The sequence below is a fragment of the Calliopsis andreniformis genome, chromosome 12, assembly GCF_051401765.1.
Source record: "Calliopsis andreniformis isolate RMS-2024a chromosome 12, iyCalAndr_principal, whole genome shotgun sequence".
In the NCBI taxonomy this organism is placed as follows: Eukaryota; Metazoa; Arthropoda; class Insecta; order Hymenoptera; family Andrenidae; genus Calliopsis; species Calliopsis andreniformis.
The window spans coordinates 10620483-10646289 of NC_135073.1; the positions used below are offsets into that span (position 1 = coordinate 10620483).

General features: G+C 38.0%; 1 protein-coding gene across 7 annotated transcripts in view; it reads left to right on the forward strand.

The window, feature by feature from the left end:
* Positions 1–25777, forward strand: part of Schip1 (Schwannomin interacting protein 1) — a 41844-nt gene extending 16067 nt beyond the window's left edge. For 3 of the 7 annotated variants that reach the window (XM_076389127.1, XM_076389125.1, XM_076389120.1), the window contains exons 5-11: positions 699–1055; positions 3704–4232; positions 6280–6377; positions 16239–16350; positions 17376–17737; positions 18371–18582; positions 20521–25777. In XM_076389127.1, the coding sequence (XP_076245242.1) occupies positions 699–1055; positions 3704–4232; positions 6280–6377; positions 16239–16350; positions 17376–17737; positions 18371–18582; positions 20521–20701 (1851 nt within the window). In that variant the 3' untranslated portion in view covers positions 20702–25777. The other 4 variants (XM_076389122.1, XM_076389123.1, XM_076389126.1 and 1 more) reach the window with 4 other exon arrangements.
* Positions 25778–25807: the final 30 nt, after the last annotated feature.

The following is a 25807-nucleotide window of genomic DNA, read 5'->3' on the forward strand; positions in this document are numbered from 1 at the left end:
AAACACGATTCACAAAGAGCACACAAAACGTCTGCACAACCACTCAAAAATAAAAACTCAGAAAGATCCCTAATAATCACTCGCAGAAGAATTCATCTTCATTTCGTCTCCACTTTTACTACCATCGACCCAGAATGCCCCAAAATACCCCAACATAAAAATACTTAATCGTTCCCAATTCTATTCCCATTCCCACTCACTATCCCCACTTCAAACTCCACATGCCAAATCACTTTAATCACCACTAATACCTCACACTTCCTTAACAGAAGAAAGAAAAAAGAAAACTAGTATACAAGTCAAGTCATACAACTGTATCACCTGAATATTCTCGTAAACTATTTATTCCACAAAAAACTGTTTCAAACGAAAGTTATTCAACATCAAAAAAATACTCTCGATACTAAACAACTTTCACTTAAAATATTTCTTCATACCCTAAAGTTACACTTTTTCATACAGTCTACAAGAAAATTCAGTTGCATGACTGATACAGTTGCACGACTCACCCTGTTCACTCCAAATTCTGCCAAACGTCACCCAACTCCCAAAGACACTTCAACTGTTCCTAATATCCCAGCATCCCATTGAAATTTACCTCTCGAAGCCTTGGATTAAACTCAGAGGCCTCGCGCTTCCAGCCTCTCAATTAACCGACCGCGTGAGCTCTAATCATCGCGTTGGACGTCTGCTTCCAGACCGTAACATCTCTGTACGAGTCGGTGGTGCCGCCGTCGGAGAAGTGTATAAACTACGTGAAGAGCGTGGAGGACTCGAGGACGGAGGAAAAGGTTCTCTCGCCGGAATCGGAGATCGTCAACGGCGTCGTCGAGGCGGAGACGCATCTGACGGTTCTAGAACCGGAGGAGGCGCTCGCCGACACGGTCGCCGAGACAGCCACAGAGCTCTCCGAGGCGATTCTGGAGAAGAAACAGGAAAGAGAGGTCCCCGTCGAGGTGGAGATCGTCGAGCTGACGACCAGCGTGAAGGAGACCCTCCAGTTTCCGGAAATCGAGGAGATACCAGACTCTGGGAAGACCAGCGAGGTTGGCGAGGTAGGTCCTGAAAGAGTCCTTGCAGCTAGCTTGGTTTTGATATGCTGATGAATGGATCGATGCACTGCCTCTGGCAAAAAGTCTTCGATCGAACGCAACAATGTGAAGTTATTAAAAAATATTGCGGTTTTTGAAATTTAAATGCAACTGTATGAATATGGAACATAGGGGAATATTAAATGACTTGATATGGTAGTATTTTGCATTTTTGAAAGGTACAATATTTTTAAATGGTTTCACAGTGTTGCGTTTGAGCGAAAAATTTTTGCTAAGGGAGGCAGTTGGTGGCGATATAGTTGATGAGTGCTGCTAAGTGTTTTTGGTGAAACCATTAGAAATTGTGAGGAAATTGGTTTTAGTTGTTGCACAGTGAATTTAAATTCAGGTGAGGATGGTTTAAGTTAGTTACTTTAATTGGTACTGATAAAAATTCTGGGTAACTTAATTCATAATTGGGTGAATAATATTGCTCTACATATATGAATGATATGGCAATCAGTGTTAATAATGGCTCTCCTCCACTGTTTTAAGTAAAATACTCTAAATTTTCAAATTGTACATATGTAGAGTTACATTTAAATAGGACAAATATCTACTAAAAATTTATATGGAACATTTATATGAAACACTTTATGGCTGTAAAAGATACCTCAAAGCTAGTCAAATTTTGGAGAAGTTATTTTTTAATTTATGTTAGAACTGAAAGAGTTAAGAGTTCTAAAACGGGAACATAGCGTGGATGTAACTGAGTACATCAATGTAGTTTACATATACATGTCTTCAATGTGTGATAGCAGTGGGCGTACACTCTCTTACAAGTTTCCAGTAAGTTCAATCATTTTGTTTAGAATTGGGTTAAACATTACTCACATTAGAGGAATTTCCGAAGTTTTTGTGGGTCTTTGAAGTTTTAATGAATCTTAAGGATTGCGGTAGGTTCTGGACGTCTTGATGATGGAGCACCCATATTAGTTCTATGTATAGAATATAGATTATACTAGGTACAAAACAAATGGTAATCATATTCGTATTTCCAACCTTGCCAGACGTTTTTACTGAGGTCTACCACATAAAAGTATTTGCAATTCAAAAGGAAAGCATTTACGAATGTATGGCTCTTTCATCTCCCAGATGAATAGCATAAGCTTCTGAAGTATTACTACTAATTTCTGAAATGTATCTTGGAGATAAAGAAAACATCCACTCAAAATTACACTTCAATTTTTATAATAATTGTAATAAAATTTAATTCTTCTAAATTATTTCAACTCATTTATCTGTAATGAGCTTAGTCCCGTTACTAAAAATGATAATAATTCTAAAATCTCATACATAAATTTAAGCGCATATGTATCTACTAATTATTTGAACTGACAACTCTAATTACACATGATCTTACACACTCGTAACGAGCTTAATTGAATTACAGTGTACCTCATTTAAGTTAACTCACACGTGTGTTAAATTCTCCTATAAAAGGAATATCAAGAGCATTTATGAAACTTAACAAATGAACTCTTTTCCTATTCACAATTTTTCTTTAAATATTTGAATATTTTTCATTCTTAAATGTAACTTTGTTTCATTCAAAAAACATCTAAAAGAAATAAACTTGCTCAGAAGGTAATTAGATGGCGCAATGAAGAATTGTGCAGCTAAATTTGAATGCATCATTTTAAACTTAATTTTATCGCGTCCTTATATTAAATAAGACTTTGTGAAATAGGGGTAATCGAGAACTAACGAGAATTTACTTCATTTTACTCGTGTCACAGTTTCAAGCACGCGCGTGGAAGACCAACGACTGCGTCTAGTAAGCGCACACTCGCGCGGATCGCATTAATGTATTCACCAGAGTTCACGCTACGTTCCTCATTTTAATACACCGTAACTCTTAACTGTTTTACGTCGTGTAGTTACATGCTGGCGTTAATCATAAATTTCCTGAATCTTTGCCGTGGTCTTACCTCCACTTGGTAACTGAACGCCAGCTGGTGCGCATACAAAGTAGCTTTAGCTCTCAACGTGACGTTAAATGTACCAAATACCCCACATCCTAATCGGTCAGGCGTTGTTCATGGTAGAAACGTTAAAAAAGGAAAGAAGGCAAATCAACTTAAGAACGTACGCTTAAGAGAGATCTAACGTATTGATTATTTCGTACTTGGAGAAATTTCTTCGCATCAGATCTATTTTATGACTCTAATGAAAACTTGATACAGGAAGTAATGAATCATACGTTCTATACAAGAGAAATACCATTGAGAAACAAGTTATCAAGGCCTAAACAATTTCTAATGCACTTCAAACCTTTCACTGTTTCCAAATTCTTCTTATTACATAAACGCCTCATAAGACGGAACTAATCTAAAGAGATTCTGTCTGAAGTTGGCGTACGATGAAAAGAAGTCTAGAGAAATTAATATTTGAAAGATGAGACAAACTTTTAACTAGGCTCCACTTATCTACCTCTGCTCATGGTAATAGAAATTTCCATAAAACTCTGCTGTCTAATAATAACAATATAAAAAGAAGCTTTGATACTCCATTGATTTACTATACCATTTCGTCCCACCGATTCGCCACGCCTCCGTATTTTGTATCGCGGCTTGCATGGGAGCGGCGGCTAACGAGCGTCGTTTTTTCAGACGGAGGATATCGTGGTGGAGCACATCGACCTGATACGCGAGGCAAAGGAGTTGCCTCACCAGGCCCGTTCCAAAATAGGCAACCGTCAGACCGTCACGTCGAACGGCTCGGCCGACGACGACTCGGAGAGCAACACCGACACGGACAGTTATCCCGAGGAGCAGCCCACCTACACGAAGCTCGAGGAGATCGACCTGCTGTCGAGCATCGGCCGCGACATCGGGGTCGATCTCGAGAAGTACGTGCAACCAGTGCCAGACGTGGTCGCGATGGAGGCCGTGGATCCTCTCCATGGGTCCTCGAGGTCCTCCGCGATGAGCATGATGAAGGATGGGATCGAGGACACGAACAAGCTGCTGGATCGAGACCTGCCGGAGGCATCGAGCGTCGACTGCAGGAAGAAGGAGAAGATGGCCAGGAACCAGGCGAAGAGGAGGCAGCAGCAGCAGCAGCAACAGCAGCAGCTGAGAGGGTCCAATGGGCAGAGGCGGCCTGATAAGAGGAGGGCTGACGTGGATAATGGACCAGGTGGGACTCTTTTTTTCATTGGTGGTGGTCTTGTCTTGGAGGATGTGGTGGAATTGATTTTAGGGATGTGTGTGGTATGCAGTGCTTGGTTAATTGGGATTCCTTAGGCGCACTGTGTACAGTAGAGGGCAATAAGATTGTAACACTTGTTGGAGATGCTAGATGTTGAATATGAAAGTAATTATAAATGTGATACCTGGGTATGTCTAGAGAGATGACAGAGAAGATTACTTCTCGTGTGATTGTTAGAACGAGAAGCATTAATATTTGTGAAGTGGTACAATTTTAATGGCAACTGCTTAGATGTCGAGTAGTTGTATCGTTGAAGCAGATTTCTTAATGCCTATAGGAGTTCGAACATATTCTTAGAACATATTCTGAGGATTAATGAATTTTTGATCACATTCGTGAAGAATAGGGAAACAATTCTAGGTGATTGAATTACGCGATGGGTCTCGAGGTTTCGTCTCAAATTAGTTCAGTTAGGGACACTGATACATATTATAGACTCTACTAGCTAGAAGTTTAAAACCCTTTGCTAATTCTCATTAAAGTTATACTTATATATAAGGTGTCTGACAGCAGGTGTCAGAAGTTTTAAGAAATCATTTTACGTAGTGGAATACGACAAGAATTAGGAATGATGAAATTGTGTTTGAGGTTTTCTTTTCGAATTATAATAGTTAAAGATACATTTAAAGTGCGTGAGAAATGTGTCTGACTTGGTTACTTACTCTACTGCTGGCGTACGTTAACTAGGTCAGACACAGTAACATCAGTAGAATAAGATCCCAAGTTAAACACGTTTCCCGCGAATTTTATCGTGGGAATTTCAAACGTAACTTCATCGTTCTTGATTTTCATCCTATTTTAGCATATAGAATCTTTTCCTAAAATGTCTGACACAAATTGTCGAACACTCTGTACAGTAAATTATTATAAGTACTCTTTTATTTACTGTAACATACAGTAATACAAGAATTAAATTAATATAATTGTTTATTGTTACTTGAACTCTGTATTTAACGAACTAATTTCTCTTTCTCTTACTATAGAATATCATTTCAAATTTTCCACCTATAGTAAATACATTTAACGTCTTTTAAATCCAAATATCATTAACATAATTCTGCTTAAAAAGTGAAAAATAAAATCGTCTGTCTATAAAAAGGAAAAAAGATTGAAGTTTCGATAGTTTCGCAAGCTTGCAGACACATTCCTCGAGCGGAAAAGGAAGCTTCGCGGTACAGTTCCATAAAACGGAAACGTGATTTCGTTTAATTCGCTTGTTACTCAAGGCAAGTGAAATTTTACGGTGCAAGAGCGTAAAAGACAATGAAGGCTATGAGAGTGGCAATGTACGTGGCTCGATTTCGATGCGACTGGGAAATACGTAATCTCGGTTAAACTTGCTCCCTGGTTTTCACTTGTCACCACAGAGGAAGCCCACACGATTAACGTAATCTCTATGACAATAAAGCTACCTCGGCGTATCTGTTGTGTACGTGACACGTTTCTCTCCCCGTTGCTCATTCACGCTTCTTATTCACGAGTATCCCCTGGTACGTTGTACAGGCTTCTGATTCAATTATTCTCTCGTAGAAAATTGATGGAAAAAGTTTAAAAAGTTACTTGAGTGTCTCGGTGTAAACGATTTGAAATTCGTCGAAAAAGTTGCATAGTTTAAAAAGAGTGGAGTAATCAAGGTGCATTATTTCGTGAAGAATCTATTTAAGACAAGGTTCAGTTTTTCTTTCAAAAATTCACTTTCCATTCGTTGAATTAATTTTTCCTTTCTCATTCAAAGTTTCTTTAAAGAAAGCTATTGGGAAAAGAATGTGGAAATACAGTGAATCTTAATGGAAAAAAAAATTTCTATTAAATCCAAATATTTATATAAAATATAAATTCTTTTGAGAACGAAAAGAATTTTTAAGAGACAATGAATCGAGAAAGAAAAATTCGTTCCAGCTCTTTAATCAGTTTTAATTTTACCAATGCAACATTCAGAAACGTCTCATGTTCATTTCTTCTGTTTTCATTGAAGGCGGCTTCGACGTTTACAATATCGAAACAGCGATGCCAAAGATCGACTTGGATGCAATCGAGTCTCATTTGAGAGCAGCACGTGAGGAGGAACGTCGGGTGAGTGGAAATTTCTTTATTTATAATTACAAAGTTCCTGCTAGAACTCCTCTCCGAAGAAACATAATGAAAGAAAATAATAATCGAAAGTTGTAAAAAGTTCCTTACGTAGAAATTGGGTTCCTGGTTTTGCATACTGAAGAAGGCTGCTCGACCTTTCACTTTGACACACGTATGTTAATTAAGCGATTTTTTCTTTACATAAAAGTGTACAATATTTGCATAGTGATGCAAATATTTAAGAAGGCTCTTTGTGGGCGCGTTACATGCAACTCGGTGCCTCGTTGATGATGGGTTCCTGATGCAACTCGACGACTAACTTTTTACGATATTCTGAAATAGAATTTTTCTATATTACTACTCCATTTTATTATTTATTTCCTTAGTGCATTTTTTTCGTCAGTAAGAATAGATCAGTGAGCAAAGAGTAACACATTTGAACATATTATAAGTGTTCTCATACTTCAAAAAGAGTCTCTCTTTTTTAATTAATTCACAGAAGTATCCACTCGAACTAGGCCACCAAATTTCTTTTTAAAAATGGGACCTTTGTCCGAAGTTCCCGTAGCTTTCACGATTCAATGAGTCGATGAATATTCATAGAACGTTGCTACGATAAACGTTATCGCTGAACGCGTGGGTATCACACGAAACTCGAATGCAGTGTGAAGGTGGGAAATATAATTGCACTCGAAGCACGGTAATAACAGCATAATCAGCGAAGCAAGTACACCGAAGAGAAAAGTGCTAATATACCATCCACCTGGTCGATGTTCTCACAGGATAAAAACAGGCTCGATAAAACTTGAATGAATCCTCACGCGACGAGATTGAATCGTTTTCGTCGAAGGCCGAGTCACACATATACGTGCACATACTCTAATCACAAATGCGTCGTGTCTGATAAATTCTAACAGGGATCGATCTAAATAAAGCGGGAAAGGACACGGTGGGCGGTGCTCGAAGATAGGACACGACACAACATCGATTCAGCATGAGAAATAAGAGTTCAAAAATACGCTGGATATAGAACTAGAATAAAAAAGCATTCGGTAATGATGGCAAAAAATGTCTAATCGTAAAAAGAAATCTAAAGTAAAGCTGCTTAATTTATGGTCTGAATAAACAGGCTCTACTACTTGCAAAATGTTTTTGGGATAGAAAGTTTACGAGTTTAATGAACTAGGTAATTACGCATTAATGAAATTACTAACTGGAAGACTTTTGAGAGTCATTAACAGACTTTATGGAGGAAAAATATGCAAACTTTAAAATCGATGTTAAACTGTAATTAAGGAAGACACATTTTCTACTCCAAAATATGAGAATCATGTTCTTTAAATTCTTTTTTCATACATACTGCCAAAAGTTATGTAGCTATATAGCTCCAAAAAGAAAAGTACATTCAGTATTATATTATTTTAATAGAAAAGGAATTATTTGCGCAAGAATGAATGTAATTATCATGCAACTAGAATTTAAGCAGAGTATCTTTTACACAATTCAAATGCAACGATAATAATATTATAATTTATCCAAGGTAATATCAAAAAGAAACAAAAGCAAAAATAACAAAAATGCAAAATCAAATAATTAACCTCCCCCGAAAAGAGAGAGATATCTCTTCCATTCATCGATGGAAGAGATAAATGAGACTGAACGTGTCTCTAGTTCTAGCTCGAAATTAACCCAATTAATTTCGAAGAGGAAAAGTCGAGGTTTCGAAGTTTGGAGGCGCGTCGAGTTCGAATAACGAATCGAAGCGCTCGTTTAATCAACTCGGCCACGGTGAAGTATCCAAGACAGGTCGAGCTCGCCTCTGGCTGGGAAATTTTAATTTCTGCGCGTACTCACCGCGAGGGGAGCCGAGAGAGAAGAGTCGTTCGCGTAATTCCCAACTAGATGTTTTGCGCGTGCATTTTCTGGATTATTGACGCGGAAAATAAGGTCGACGAGGTTTACGACCCCGTTTCGGCCTCCTGATAGCGAGAGTCTCATTAAATGCACAGACGATCTATATTTGTCGGCAGTGTCCATTGTATGGAAATGGGGGAACAGGAAACGGATGCCGACACGAGGATCGATGCAACCGCTGGATATAGCGTATCTCGACACATAAGATTTGGAGAGCGCTCGAGGCGCAGTGATAACAAAAGGGAGGGATCGATAACGGGGAGAGATTCGGTAATATTTTCTTTTTTTCGTCTGACGATCGACGACGCTTTCGAGAGAATTGAACAGGGTCTCTGTTGTGGAAACTGGAAAATTATTTTCTTGTATGGGTGATGCTGAAGCAATTTAGAATTCTTTATATGAAGAGGGACTTCTACGTTCTAAACTAAACTGAAATAATAGGAAAATGAGGTACACGTCCAATTTACTCAAATCCATATTACCGAATTTTAAAGAATTTTCAAGAATTGATCGTTGAAATTTTTTTGAAGACAGTTATCGAGAATTCTCCTGAAAACTTAAAAATACTTTATGAAATAATAAATTTTTACATATGGTTCAATTTTAGAAATAAACATATCAAGAATAAATTTTTATTCAACTTGTTGGAAGAAAAATACTGTAATGCATTTTGAACCACTACATAAAAATCCATAAAGAGGATTCATGTTGGAAGGGATAACAAATTAATTTGACTTATAATATATGTATATACAATGAACATTAAATATAAGCTTTCTGACTTGCAGTACTCATTCCTGCATAAGAGAATTTCTACAACTTATGCATAAAAGTGAGTTAACATTGAAGCACTGCAGATTAAACGTAGAGAGAGATGTTGGTTATTTAGGATATAGTTCAAAGAGGTCTACGTCTCGAGATAACGTATCACTGCACGTTAAAGGCTGAAGCAGCCGTAGGTCAAAAGATTCGCATGAGCAGCCAAGTGGAACGTTTTGTGTAGGTAGATAGGTATACCTTGTGAGAAATACTCCATCCTCAGCCGCAATCTGTTGAAGATGCGTCTTAGAGAAACATTTAGCAAATTATTTCTGTAAAAGCAAATTTCATTAAGCAAAGAGGCAACGGTCAGTGCTTATCAAATTTTCGTAGCTATTTAAATTTTAGCATTAATTGTTCATTGAAACCTGAAACTATTCTTGACAAATGACCTATATTTAAGTATTAGGTTGATACCTGTGAAACGTCGTTTTGTTGAAGCTGGAAGTTGGCAGGTATGGACTGCACATAGAATTTTACCATATTCTTAATTGGGTAGTATAAATCATATTAGAAAAGAATAAAAGCACTATGAAAGCAGTATACAAATAATTTTTAATTCTAAAGTAGGATTTCTCAATAAGGACCATATGGTCCCCAAGAGGTCCTGATATTGAATTTTCAGGGCCATGTAAAAAAGGGAAGACAAGGGCAAGATAAAAAATGGAAATAGGAAGAAAAAAGGGAAAGGGGGAACATAGTACATTTAAAATGCTCAAATTTAATCACATATATCTCATATAATATAAACATATATCTCTGAAAAAGTAAAGGTATACTCAAAACTATATTTGAAAATCCGATATTTCATATATACCACTTCAATGCTCAACTACCTCAAAGTTGCACATATCAATTTTAATAAAAACCAGTGCAGTGGTCACTTGAAACCACTGACCTTGAACCAAAAGACCACAACTTTAAATTCGCAGTGGGCATCAAACTTCTATCAAACAGTGTCTGTTCTCCTGAATATGCACTCGCAGAGATGAACAATTGCATAAATCGTATTATATTACGTGTCAACAAATACTGCAACGCGATTGGCTTATTTGGTTCCAAATCTACTTACAGACGTAGCATCCTTAATGCCCTGTCTACCTATTAACTTGTATTTACAATTTTCTATTGTATACTAAAGGGAGATACCCATAAATAAAGGAATAAAAATTCTCGCGGATGCTCGGCCACGAGCAAGCGACCACTTTCACCGAGGCCTGCGGAAAGTCAGTCCAGCCTCCGTGGTCGGTTAATAGCACCAGCTCCACCACCTCCTTCGAGCAGCGAATCTAACCGGAAGATCGGTTCGCCGCTCACTTGACTCGCTTCGCGCCAGTCTCGTGTTGTTCTCCTCTCGCGCGAGTCCCGTCGCAAAAACGCGAGCAATTCAGTATTCCCCCTCGCGTATCGCAGCGCGAAAGCCTCGCTGCTCCTCGAGGCGCAGTGAATCATCACAGAAGCGAACCTCTGCATCGCCAACAGCCCATGCCTTGGATCGGGAACGAATTCGATCGAGCGAACTCCGCGAAGAACTCATGTTAAATTTAGTGTAAGGCGAACGCTTAGAACTTCGAGCACGATTGATTCTACAGACTAGAATTTCACTCGGAACATACTGGCAACACGATCCCCTGCGGCTTCCTGGAGCGAGCCACGTCCATTATTTGCGAGCCCATGTTTTGTCAGCGCCTGTGGTCACTTTTATCAGGGTCAAAGGCGATATCGATACCCCCAGCGTGACACAGTGCTCGAATAACGTGGCTGGCTGGGACTGTCCGAAGTTATTTTGTGGTTTCTGGATGGAGGAATTTCGATGATGCGCAGTTATGCGAGGAGATTGAGTGAAGCAGATAACTGGAGGCTGGAAACAGTGTGAGATAGGGGACAACTGATTGTGGAGTTTTTGATTCAGTCTTGTGTGAATGTTGAACGCTCGATGTTGTGAGGTAATCGATTCCTGAATGTGAAGCATTGGGATCAGTTGGGAATTAAAAACGTGGAGACTGTGATACTTGATATCGTTTGGAGAGCCCCTGAGTGCAAAGATTTTAATTTGTTTCGTGGAAATGGGAAAGAAAGTAGAAACTTCATGAGAATTTTAGCTGTAAGGTGATTTATGTATCTATTCTTGAAAGTGGAGAACTGATACCGATTGGAAGTTAAAGATCTGACGATATCAGAGTTAATATCACTCGGAGGGAATCTTCTAACTGTAATTGAGTATATCAATCTTATGAAAAATAATTAAATTATCGATACTTGGGAACTCTAAGAATCCCTGGAACAGTCTAATTAGATTCTCGAAAGTGAAAGGAAACTCGAGATTAAACTTAAAGCTTGAAAGATTGCTCGATACTTCGAGCTCTTCGAAAGAGATCTTATTTCCACGTAATTGAATCGTACTTCACCTAAGAACGATAGCAATTTCATTCATTAGATACAACCAACTGTGCAGTCCAATACTACAAGAGAAGTACCATAATTATCAACTCACTCAAAGTTCAACTCATCGAAATATTAAAAGCAAAAGAAAAACTTACGATATCAATCAGTCTCAAAAAATTAAAAAAAAAAAAAAAACAAACTTAAATCACTTAAAAATACTCATCCCAAATCCTTCTTACTTCCAAGCTATCAACACACTTCCTGTCCATTAGTTCCCAAGTACAGCATCTCTTCTTCCGCGTGTCTCCATCAATTAAAGAAACGCGAACCCATAAACTGAACTGAAAGGGTGAACGACCAAGCTCGTTAAAACGGCTGTGCCACAAGAACGAAGAAACTCTAACGAGCGTTCCATCTCCAACAGCTTCATCTCGAAGGCACCTGTTCTCGAGTGACTTTCCTCGACAAAAGGGGAACCGAGTGGAAAAGAATCGCTCTCTGTTGCCGGTTTCGAGCCACTCGGCGGAACATTGCGCGGTAAATAAAAAGGAAAGTGGAAAGATAAACCGAATCAGCGGTTTTGCTCTGGTGAATCTTAGCGTGGAAAAAGAAATCGCGCGTCTCGCGGAGACACACTTGAACGAGTAACACGCGTTTGAAGACTTACGATGAGATGAGGGGAAATGTCTCGTGATTTTCTATCGACAGGAATATCCACGTTTTGAAGTCCCACTGGCGACGAATAGTTCGTTTCGCAAAGAAATTTCGCGCGCTTAGTGAGTTCAGAAAAAGAAGAGATTAAATGAGTGAAATAGAACCGAGGAAAAGTGTGAGCCTGATTGAAGACTGTGGACAATAGAACGCGAGGCTGTGCAGAGGCTGAAAAGTTGGAGGAGCTGAAGAGAAGAATCAGCGAAGATGGGGAGCAGTGGCAAGACAAGGAGGCATTACAAGAAGGACTCCCGTTATGTGGCAGACCTTTATACCTTCACTTACGATGACTTTGATCTTGTAAGATTGACCTTTGACCGCGTGCTAGGTGAATGGCGACAGATTGTTCGTTACATAATTTCTTCTTAAAGTAGGGAGGCGTTGTGGAGGTAGAGATGAAAGAATCTATTTAATGATTGCTGTGACTGCAAGCAAGTTATTACGACACATTTCGAGTTGAGAGTCAGTAGAGAGTTAGTAAAATGCACTGTAGGTTGTAGAAAAGGAAAAAGAATGCAGTGATTTTAAAGACGATAAGAAGATTTTTAATTTTGTTAACATTTTGTGCTCTTGTTATTCGAAGCTTCTTAATTCTGTTCAAAGAATTCATTCGGTAATATTTTTCTAATAGTATCAACAGAATGTTTAGCAATAGAAATTTTAAGTAGTAATTCTACGTGTTAAATTATGGCAAAAATAAAAATAAACGAAATTAAGTTACAAGGTTCATTTTTGAGGTATTGAATGTTAAGAAAATGCCTAAAATACGCGTGAAATGTGTCTGACCCGGGACTTATTCTACTAACTTCACTGCGTCAGACTAACACACGTCGACACTAGAATAAGTTCCAATCAGACACATTTCACTCAAATTTTAGAAATTTTCGCAACAATTAATAGCTCTGAAACGAAGCCCCAAACGCAATTTCCTTATTCTTAATTTTTATCCTATCTTAATTCGTAGAATCATCTCTTAAAATTTCTGACATCTGTTATCAAACATCCTATACGACACATAACTTAATCAGATAATTCTATTGACGAAAAATCCATCAAAGTGCACTCAAATATTCGTACATTCTTCTTAGCAGTTTAGTGCATCACACCAAATTGCTAAAATCGATTTTTTATATTCTATAAAAACATATGTATACAGTCCCTTCTGGAAAAGAGTTAACAAAGGCTGAAAAGAACGATTGTGCAAAGCAGGAAGAAAAGAACAACGCGGGGCAGGAAGAGGTGGATCGTACCTACTAGCGATAGGATATCGACGATGAAACCATTGTTTCATTGACCCTGCCCGATAAATCATTTCCTACGTTTGTTGTCGTTCCATAAGAGGCTGTCGACCTAAACGATTCGACACACAGAAGGGTGAAAGTGGGTCATGAGTGTGCAGGTGCGAAGGAATTAATTTTGATACTCTAGCGTAAGTTAATTACTCTCGATAAAAAAAGAGCAACAAAATTGGATAGATTCATTACAAAAAAATACAGAAAAGTAACAATATTTTTTAACAAATCTATTACCTAAATAACATCACTGTAAGTTATTGAAAAAAGAATATTAGTTACTTGCAATTAAGAAAGAATATTCAAATGCATAGTAATATTTTCATTCAATAAATTAATTATAAATGTGATAATTGATGTTAAAAAAAAATGATTTACTTATCGAACAGCTACGATGCTTAAATTCAATACAAAACATGAAACAAAATTCAAAGACCCAGATAACAGTCTGTTTTCCCAATAACCGCAAACCGATACGATTTATAATACTACAACACTCAAAGGAAATCCTACTGGAGCCCGTCGATCGTGACTGCTCTTATGCTGAACTTAACCTTCGCGGTCCAATGAATCCTTTCCACCCGACTGACCCGGTCAATTTCAGTTTATCCCAGGGAAATATTCAAAATGGAGCACAGAGAATACCACCACTCCAATAGAGCAAAGTTCAGAGTAAACTGTTTCCTGCTCCAGTAGCAGGCCTCAATAAGCAACTAAAACTCCACTCGAAATAGAGGACAGCGAAAGATCGAAACAAGCTGATAAAAAAAAAAGCACAAAGCGTTTCGCGAAAATAACTTTATCGTCCCTTCTCTTTCGCTCGAAATAAAAATGTCTGTCGCCATTCACCTAGTCGATCGTCACGCATTGCATCGATGTTCTATAATCCATTACCGAGCCACCTTTCATTTCTGGGGCATCAGGACGACGATAAAGAGGCCGTCAAGGAACAGCCGAAGTCAGAAGGGGCGATCGCCTCGCTCCAGAAATCCGACGAAACGAAGGAACCTGAAAGGGAAGATCTTGTCGCGCGATTCGATAGAGTCATACGGGGAGATCCAGACGAAGCTCTTCAGGTGCGACTTCCGGCAATCTTGCCGCAGCTATAAGAATTTCGAAGAACGCGGGCCGCGATGAAACCCGAGATTAGAAGTTCTGAAAATGATAGCTGAAGTCATATTCTGGTTTGTTGAGGCTGAACTTTTTAAATCTCTGGGATCTTACTTCAGAATTTGGAATGAAGTTCGGGGGAGCTTTTACGCCAGTTAAGGATTTTATTTTATTTTCAGATTGTGGAGTTAGTCTGACACTGAGTTTATCATATTTATGAAATATTATCTTGTTTATAGCCTTCGACGAAGTTTATCGATATTTTATCTTTAGTACGAATTTTTCGCTAAAGAATTCTTAATAACGAGCGATGAAAGGTTGATTTTTATATTTAAGAAATATGAATTTCGTGTTGTACGTCCACTGGATTGAATTGTAAAATTTTGATTTTTATTTGTGACTTGAAATTTATAGTAGCCGGGTAATTGAGGAGAATATTAATAACGAGTTTTTGCTTCGGTGAAGACATTCATTGGTTTTCAATAGCTTGTGTAATAATGTTCTTTGAAACTTCGAGCTTGCTAATATCCTTCGCGGTTGAAAATTTAATATCAGCATACCTTTCTTCCAATGTGTATTCTTAGATACACGAACTTTATAAAGTAAGATAATATAACGTAAACGCAAATTCTAGGAGCTGAATAATTAAATGTTGAATTGGTGCATATGAATTAAGAAATTTTAATGATAGAACTGTCCATTCATGATACATTTAATTAAAGTTATCATAATAGGCTCGTACCTAAACTTTTCAACAGTCTTCGGTACTAAACATAAATCTCTTGCCTTACAATCTCGACTAATTAAATCATCACTACTAATTAGTTATTATCATTATTAATGAATGAATTATTGTCAAAGGGCTCTTCAAATTTCCCTTTTTCTTCAGTATTTGTACATATATTCAGTATTACTAGTAGACAAGAAATGAATAAACTTTAAAATCATCTTGTAAAACTTCATCTCTCTTAAAAGTTTAGCCGCTCATATAAACTCATGCGACAACTGCCGCTTAAAAGTGTATACTTGTAATTTGTAGAATTAAAAAATGTCGGTTTAACTACATATTCTCGAAACATCAAAGAAGCAAACATCTAAAAAAGGTCAAACTTTTTAAAGCCCTAGACCTCCCCTTAACAAAAACATAAAACCATCACATTATTTATCATTAACAATTTCTTACATCCCAGTCCACTGTAATTAGATCCATTCTCCCAATCTACTATCCCCTACCCCGTATTTGAACCCAACCACAGATTCGAAGCGATTCGAAACGTTTCGCTTGCCATCGCTAACTCTAACCACAGCCCAAGACAGTGTTAACGAGGGTAAGAGAAAATTTCATGCCTCGTTAAATTAATAGGAAATCCATTAGCTTCCCCTGCGGTAATAATTCGTGGCACATTACGCGAACTGCCAGAAACGCGTTGTCAATCCCATTAATGGGCTCACCTCCCACGCGGCCGCGGTTCCGATGCAGTTTCGCGTCTCTTCTCGCCGCGAAACTCGAAGGGGGGGGATTAAAGCACCGAGGGGGTTTCCAGCCATCCCCCTCCGCCCCTGTTCCCATCCCTCGTCGTGTGTAACGAGTAATCACGGTTCAGACGGTTTTCCCTGTCTCTGTTCACAGCGACGGAACGACCGTGAAGAGATCCGCAGGAGGTTGGCGATGGGTCCAGACGCTGAGGACTTGCGCGCTGAACGCGGAAGAAAGCCGAGCCTCCAGTCGCGGCTTCAAAGCGGTCAGTATCACACGCAACGCTTGCGACAACGTGCACCATGCTCCTCCGACAATGTCCCCTTCGCGTTTTCGTGGGAGCGCGCGATCGCGTCTGGGGAGTCGCTGATTGAAGGGGAAAGGGTACGTTCGGTGGTGGTTAAAGGTCAAGTTAATGTTGGAATTAGCTTGGAGAGTGAAATAGAGACGCGTGGAGATAGAGGGTGGGTATGGGAAATGGTTTGAATGGCTTAAGTGATTAGGAGAGTTTGGACAGTTTTTGGTAATGTGTATGTAGTATTTTTCTTTTTCTTTTTACTTTTTGAGGTTTCTTTTTAAAGTGTAGTCTGATGCTCGATTAGTTTTGAAGTTGGGAGATTTTTTAGTTAATTCGAAGTGAGTGTGTTTGGTGATTTTGAGATTGTGGTGTTTCTGTGGTTTCTTCAGAAGATATTTTTGAGATCGTTGTTTCGTGTCAATGTTTATTAGATACTGAGAGTAAGTAAGTGTAGGAAAGAAGTATTTTAATAAAACAGGAAATCTATGGATGAAAGAAAATTAAGGAATTAAGTGATGTGAGCCATTGTTTTGTGTAAATTTCGGGAGAAGAAACGATGGTTACAACGTATTGTGCAAGAGTAATATGATGTATATAGTTATAAGTGATTATGGAATTTGAATACAAGGGCTGTGATAATATGAGTCTTGTACAGTGAAGATTATGATTTTCTTGAATACCCTTTAACTTGAAAAATATACAAAAAGTAGAATCAATGAATTCGTCTCCTGAGAATACTTTAAAAAACACTGTTACTACTAGACTATGGATCTTCAAAAAGATTTCTATTTTAATAAGTACAGTTGAAGAAATAGAAACTAATTAAAAATTTGTTTCACCCTCGAAATATTATAAAGTGTATTTAACTTTCGATATTTTGTACATTTTTGAATATTATGTGGATTCTGTACACTTTTGCATACCAAAATTTCCCATAAATCCATAAAAATCTAAAATCCAGTAACAAAATATTAACCTCAATCTCTCTCCAGGGATGAATCTCCAAATCTGCTTCATGAACGAAACACCCTCTGACACGGAATCACCCTGTTCGGAAAACGATGTCTCGCCAGGGTCCACGCCAACCTCCCTGACCATGAAGCAACAACAGCAGAAGCAGCAGGCGCCAGTCAGGCCGCAGGTGCTCAGTCTTCCTCCTCTGAGGCTGGACATGGGCACGAATTCAGCCCCCATCGATGAGGCTGACTTCTTCGCCAGACAGGCGAGATTGCAGACCGAAGCGCGAATGGCCCTGGCGCAGGCGAAGGAAATGGCCCACATGCAGATGGAGGTCGAGAGGCAAAGGCTGAAGCAGAGCCCCATCACGGAGATGGTGCGATCCAGCCTGGAAAAAGTGGGTCTCACATTCACCAATTTTTACAAACCTTCAAGTTCTAAGATTCTGCTACGTTGAAGTTCGTTATTTGCAAAGCACTTTAGACAGTGAAGTTTATTTTACTGTAGGCGCAGTCTTCTAGGACTGAGATGACTTCTGAAGTTATTGTGAGGTGCCCTTTGACCTTTGGTATCGATGGACTTGTATTATCTAGTATTGTCGAAATGGTTGAGCGCAGAACAATTTTTTTAAAAATAATTTTTACCCTGTCATTTTTTGAGTATTACTCTGGCAAATGAGGGATCTGTAGTCTACCTAATTTTTTGAATATTTGAAATATTTGTTGAAACAACTCATACAAAATGACAGTCGCCACTTTATTCTTCGTAATACTATTTCTTCTTGTTTCAATCCTTATTATAGTATACCCATTATACATCGACAGAAAAGTCAATAATTTCAATGAAAGAAACAAGATGAGTTGTAAACTATTTAAAAATAGCTCAGGACAATCGAGATCTCAGAAGTCTTCCTAGTGTCAAGCTCCAATAATTGAAGTAGCAAATATAAAAATAGTTTGTTTGTGGATTTTGAATGCAGTATTTAACAAGTGAACGTACATTTCTAATTGTTTTTCATTACTGTTTTCAGGTGGGTGTTCAATTAGGCGAGGACAGGCGCAGATTGTCACGGGTACTGTTAACAGAGCTAAACGTTGCGCAGCTTCAAGTGGTGGCGAATGATCTGCACGCCAGAATCGCGTCTTTGAATGAAGCATTGGTGGAAGGGTTGTTGAGGAGGGATGATTTACACATGGAGCAAGATTCGATGCTGGTGGATGTTGAAGATCTCACACGATACCTGTAAGTTCTTCGTCGAGGTTAAGTCATTCTCTCTTTGTCCCTATTTGCGGTCTCCTTTGTGTTCATCCTCGTTTGAACAGCTCGCTCCTCTCGACGCAATTAAGATTACTTAGAGAAAGAGGAGAATGTACGCGGAAAAGACGCATGGCCCCATTTTTTTCTGAATGTAAAGTAGAACGAGAACTCTTTAGAGCAAAAATCCATGCTTCTGTCTAGGGAGGCAGCCACGTTTTTTTTGCCGTTTGCGTACTTTTTGTCGAGGCTAATTATACCCCACATATTACCACTAAACACTGAAATTTTTAAGTTTTGAAAAATATTTGTACTTCGATTTTTTCAGTGAAATAATTCACTGTAAAATTAAAATATAATTATAGGAAATATTGGCACTTAAAATTTTTCTTTGACACATATACCATTTAAAAGAGTAAAAATAATTTTTTTTATTATATATATTTCTGTTTTCAAATATTATATCTCCTGTTTAAGAAGAATATAGTTCCGTGTATTATTATTTTTGAGGAACAATGTTTTTGTGTGGTCATGAAAAATATATATGAACTGTTCGACGACAAGTGTCAGAAATTCTAAAGAGTGACTCTGCAGATTAAAATCAAGCGAAGATGAAGAGTGACGGAATTGCATTTAAAACTTCGTTCCCTAATCATTAATTATAAAAGATACACGTAAACTGCACGTGAAATGTCTAATCTGGCTTATTCTACTCACATCATTGCATCTGATCTGGCTGAGGCACGCCGACAGTAGAATAAGTCTCCAATCAGACTCGCTTCATACGAACTTCAAGCGTTGTCTTAATAATTTAATAGCTTTGAAACGAAGCTCAAATGCAATTTCATTATTTTTTATCTTAATTCGATTTTTACATATAGATTCACTTCTTAAAATTTCTGACACTGTTTGTCAAACAGTGCTTATAAATGGTTGCATGAGATTCTAAAAATAAAGTATGTCACTAGTTAAGTAATCCAAAATAATTAATATACAAGCTGTCGCTTAACACTTTTTACTATTTTTAATCACATTAATGTTGCCCAAACATTTATAAATAATTTTTACTATTTTTTGTATCGTTTTAGTTATCATTGAGCTTCATCCCCGCATTCACACTTCCAGCTGCTTTACCTTAGACGCTGTTGCTTGCAACCAATTTTAATTCCAACATAAGCAACATACGTTCTCCAGTCATTCCTCCCTCAATAATACTAATTCCTCAAAATTAACACCTTTTTTAGCACAACCAAGTTGCACACGACGCTTAACAGTTTCTTCAACCGCCACGCTACAGAAGTATACGGTTATACGTAGTTACGTTCTTTGAATCTGAACTTGAAACTATTCACGAGGAAGTAAGGAATTTTGTTTCGGAAATGAGAATCATAAAATTGAAACACATACAATGATTTTAGATAAATTTACATTTGAATATTTGAAAACTTTTATATTTAAATAGTGGAATAATAAAAACTTTGAACATTGATATAGTCATATGTAAACTTCAATAATTAACTATTTGAAAAGTAGAAAATTTGAATATTTAAATAATTGACAATTTTTCAAATTTGAATATTGAAATATTCAAAAATAGGAGAATTTAAATATTGGAATGATTAAAAATTTAAAAGCTTGAATATTCGAATATCCGAAAATTTAAAAATTTGATAGTGATAAAAATTCAACTCAGCGCTTAACTCAACAATTAAAATTCGTTCTCTCTGAAGAATGAACGGAAAGTACCTTCTAAAAATACAACGCGCAACGAAAACCCATAATAAAACCCGTAACTACAGCCGACCACTTCTGTACCAACTCTCGCACCCATTCTCTCAGCCGCTCCATTCTTAACACAACTAAGAACCTCCGAGCAAACTATGACGGAACGTTATATTTTCGGGGCCTGTCACGCTAAATAAACAGCTTCTGCTGCGTTCGCATGCACAGAGGTGCCAAGCAGGAGTCCCTGAAGAAGAAGCAGCAGAACGCGAAGGAGCACCAATCAGCTGCCAGAAGTCACCAGCAGTCGGGCGCCGCGGTGAACAAGTCGTCGATGAAACCGAAGCTGACGCACCGCGGTCTAGTCTCCCTGGTAAGGAAATAATGCCTCGCCACGAGACTGCGCAGTCTCGTCGGAAACTGAGCGGGCAGGAAGCACTCTAGAGCACGTAGACGCCCCTCGAAGGCTGGACGAGGGGCCCGTGGTTCCAGGAAACCGAAGCCAAAATCGAGAGAAACGCGCCTCGAGTTGCGCCACCGATGCCCCAACTCTCTCCAAATGCTACCGAAGAGAGGAAACGCGGACGAAAGGACGAGTCCTTTCTTTTCACGTGGACAGACTATAACCGTGACAGGGCGACACGCGATCATTTTCACTGCTCTCGTCAGGGGTTCCACGGGATCCTCTTTCTCTTGACCGAAGTCGAGAGGGGAGGAGCTTTTTCCAGAATTTCCAAAGTTTTTACGGCTTCGTCGTTATCAAGTGAAAGTAGAGTATACTACGTGCATATTATATAGCCAGACAAGTAGCAACGAGCAACGCTCCCTTTTCCCAAGTCCTCGTCGAGGACCTCCCTTTGGGGGTGTTCCCTGAGACGTTTGATGGAAACGCCTGTTCAGATGCGAGCGCTGTTCGTGGAGCTCTCTGTAGTCTACTGAAGAGACTGGTGAAGAGATTCCATTGACGAGTCGAAGTCTGAGAGTGTGGTCTCTCGAATTTCCATTTTCTTCGCCTTGGGAGATGCCTCGAGGAATAGGTCAGTTACTGAAGCCTCAAGAATTTTGAATGCTCGCGAAGAGAGTCGTTCTTTCTTATTTCACGCGAGCTACTGACCTGACTACGATCCTATGGGACTCCATTTTCTTTACGTCTCCATCTTCACGTCTCTTCTTTCGCGTAATCAGAGGATCTTGGCGGCCTGGTCAAACGTCTCGGGAACACTCCGAACTGGTGTCCCCTCAGCTCTGGTTATATCTCGCGGCCGTGCATGCATGTGTTTCCCGAGTGTATCGCCTTTATAACGATAGCGTTAAAACGGTAGGACAGATCTCTTCTCTGTGTTGTAAATAAACGAGCGAGTTCGGCGAGTCTGCTGCGCGCGTTCCTCCGTCGCCACAAGGAACGGGTTCTTTGTTCTCCCTAGTCGAAGACGTTTCATCATGAGCTAAGGCGAATTTGCACACCAGGTGAGAGGATAAAGTTCAGAAGGTCGATTCATCCCTGGGTCGAGCTAGGACTACGACGATGGACGAGCAATCAGGTGATGATGAAGAAGAATGGATAATTGTGAACGACAGATTACTTTGCGATAAAAGTTTTCACATGTCTGTTCATTCATGACTTGTTCTACTTAAATCTTGAGGCTTCTGATTTTGGTAATTGTGGATCACCTCGCGATGGGAACCAAAATTTGCGTGTAACTTTTGTACTTTCGATTTGGCTTAAATTTGTTTCTTCAGATATGTCAATCTTGGTGATATGACTTTTGTAAATTGACGTCGTTAAAGATTCATATAAATAAGAGAATATATTCTATCTTTTGTTACTTCTAATGTAATTAAGATTCATTTTTATTATACTGTATATATAATATCTATTTCTATAAAGTGTCTCAAGACTGAAGATTCTGAAGACTGTTTCTAAATTAAAGAAAATTTTATTATACAATGAATCATAGCTTAAGCTCATAGCTTAAAAATTGCAGTAATGTTGGACTTCTCCTTGTCAGAAGTTTTAACGAATCTTTCATTTTTCATTCAAGGTACAAATTACCTAATAATGGAAAAGGTACTATATGAATAAATATTGAAATTAGAAGTATTGTAAAATCGAAGGGTGTATCAAACACTCTTCCATCGCCAATCTGCCATGATTTGATACTTTCAATATTCAACTCTCCTAGAATTAATATTAATTTTGAAACAGAAGAGTTCGTAAGAAAGAGAACTAATCTACCATGATTCAGTGATCTTTTATCGCAATAATCTCTCGATGACTCAAAGTTATTGGGCAAGAAGGAACACTGTAAGGTAAATGTTTCAGTAGCCATGTTCCAGTACCTGGACGCTAACGCTAATTCTATTAAATTTTAAGCTTAAATTCTTATGTACTTAATAAAAGCAATACCTACAGAACAAAAAAAGTATCATAAAATAGAATATTCAGCTACTGAATAAAAAAAGTGAATTCAAGTATTGGGACATGCATTTTTAGAATGTTTACCTACTGGGACATATCTGTGGTTGCAAGACAAAATGAACTAAGACACATGTTTTTGATTTCGAGATATTAATCTTTAAAGTTTCCAGCTTCAATACTCTCTTATGAACCTGTCTTCTTGGACCTTTATTTTTAAACGAAAAGAATCCTTTTAATACCCTTTCTTCTTTCTAGAAACATAAATTCTATATTCTACGTTCCAATTAAGACCTTAACTTGAATTTTTTGAAAATGTGACATAAGTCTTCTTGCCTTACAACCACAGTATATCTTAAACATTCGAGTAATGGGACATTTGCTGTAACTGTGGCCTCCGTTACTCGCGAAGGAAACCAGAGGAGCATAGTGGAATCCATTAACTTCCTCTCAATCGATTCATTTACCGTCTTCAAACTGAACAGACGAGGTGTACATTATTTGTTGCATAAGACAAGAAACATGAGCTATGCTAATCGCGTATTACTCATTGCCACGAAGAGATTTCAAGTCAGCGACGCAATGTGCACAAGAGAAAGCGAAAGGAAGACAATTGCCAATGCCAAAAGCGTATGCATTTTATGCATCGTTGTGAAACTTTTGAAAATATGCATACAAGATCGATGGTCATCTTTTCTTAAAGTAAAAAGGCTTACTCGTGTTCCGAACTTACAGAAAAATTACTAAATCGACTGAAATCAATCCTCAAAGCATGCACAAAGCAGAAGCAACAATTTCAACACTTAAATGCGTTTCTTTCTTTCCTTTTGCTTACGAAATTTGAATACAAACTATTTTCTAGAAATTGCCATACGAGAAACGACTTGAGTCATTTGTGTGTACATATGCATTAGTATTTTGTAAGAAAGGATACGGTACTCAAAAAAGTAGGTGTCGATCATTTTATGAATCTTAAGTGCATTTTAATATAAATTCGAGTGATTGGAATTTTCTAAGATTCTCAATCTTGTGAAGTGAAAATATCAGGTATTCCAAAAATTACTACTTGTTTCAACGTAGCAGAATAATTGAAGCAAACTCTGCACAAATAACGATCTGCTAGAAATTCACTCTATATTTAAAGATTTCATCAACATCTGGTAATTTTTGAAACATCCTGTAAATAAAACCACATCAATATCTTGTCCATTTAACTATGAAGGGAACGAAGAACGAAATTACATATCCTCAGCTACCGAAGTGCAAGCAGGATCTGTCTAACGATTACAAATGTATTCGAATAGGGAAAACAGAAGGACATAACATGATACGAACATTCCTTTGTCAACCGCCCGTTGAAACGGCTTTAGACTTAGCGAACGTAATCAAAAAGAGGTATACATATATAATCGTGTACTTGAAATGGATTACTCGAGTTTTGCATAAAACTATCCACGTACTGATTTTCATGTATTCATACTTAAGAATCCAGCAGCGAGTCGATTAAGACGAAGAGTGTCGAATATCAAAGTCCCTTAATTTGGTATTCGCGCCTCGCTCGCGTGAACCTTTTAACGATTATGCGAGGCGAAGGCGAGGAGAAATAAACTACAGAGCGTTTGATCTCTAGAACAAGGAAGCACGTGATTATTCACCCCTTCAGAAAACGTCGAATATCATTGTATTATAGTTGAAAAATTAGAACTATTTCTGAAACTTCAAAACAGTCAAGTTTTGTAGTTTTCTTTTAATCGAGTAATAAAAAAGAAATTTGTTTAAATTATCAGGTCATTTCTTAGGTAATGCGTTTTTTCTTTCTGCTTACGGATTTTCTATCTATTTTCTAATCCCCTTTTTACAAAAATGAAAAACAGCTTGCTTTACCTATGGAATGACCTCAGAAAAATTGCAGCCTAGAGTTTCATGAGAATAAAATTTTCTATGTAAAGGAAATTATTTGAAAATGAGTGATCTTTGAATGCTGTGACACTGAAGTGACATTTAAGTGTTACAAATTTACAATTCATCCGTGGTACATTTGATCACTCGTGCAGTTAAAAAAAGAGGAGCAATTAGACCGTCGATCTCAGGAAATAATTAAGAGGTCGTCGACACGCAGTCACTGTGCAAAGAGGACCCTTTCATTAATTCAAGACATCACCTCGGCTCGTCGATGCATCGCGAACAAGCAATGGCTACTAATTAACTATCGATCGCATTCTAATTAGGCGTCGAATGGCTTTAAAAATTCATAACGCAGACGGGGAAACATTCACCGCGTTTCTGTACAAGAAGCAACGCAGCAAAAGAAAAACAGTCTACGTCTAAAATGAAAGGTTGCTAAATAACGAACTCTAAACTTTTTATAAAATCCATGACTCAGCCTTGACACGTAATTAGTCACGCGTTTGCCAAAGAAAAAGAACGATACGTTCAATTGCAAAACAGTTTATCTCAGGACTGCGATTACAGACAGGAAAAAATGAAATTACTTATGGAATGGCATTGTTTTGTACTACAAAATAAATTCATTACGAAAAACGACAAAAAAAAAACAAAAGATAGAGGAAAATTCACGGTACACGACATTCGCTAGATGCTCATATACAGATTACAGAATGTATGTAAAAAAAAAATATTTAATCAAAACCATCGCTTACGACCTTTTGTACCTCACGTTGGTCTCTGTAATAGCTCCTCGAGATAGGGTGCGCTAGTGACACAAGAAGAAAATGGCGATCATTCGACACCGTTTTCTTGTACTGTCTCACCGATTAATATCATTGTACAAATATATAAAAGGACGATAAAGTATCGATCGAGACTCCTCGATTCAAAGAAAACGATCATTCGATAAAAAGAAATATCGCAACAAATCTCGACGATGTCCACTGACTACGGTTCACAAATTCATCATCACTCGGCGATGGTGGAAACGGTTCTAGGACTCGCGTTATTATCTACAAAATACTTTAATCGTAATATTAATTAATAATATACAGATTGTAAATAACTAAACAATAATAAAATATGCTCTAACAAGTTCTCTTCCGCTTCTTCTTTGCTTCTGTCTTC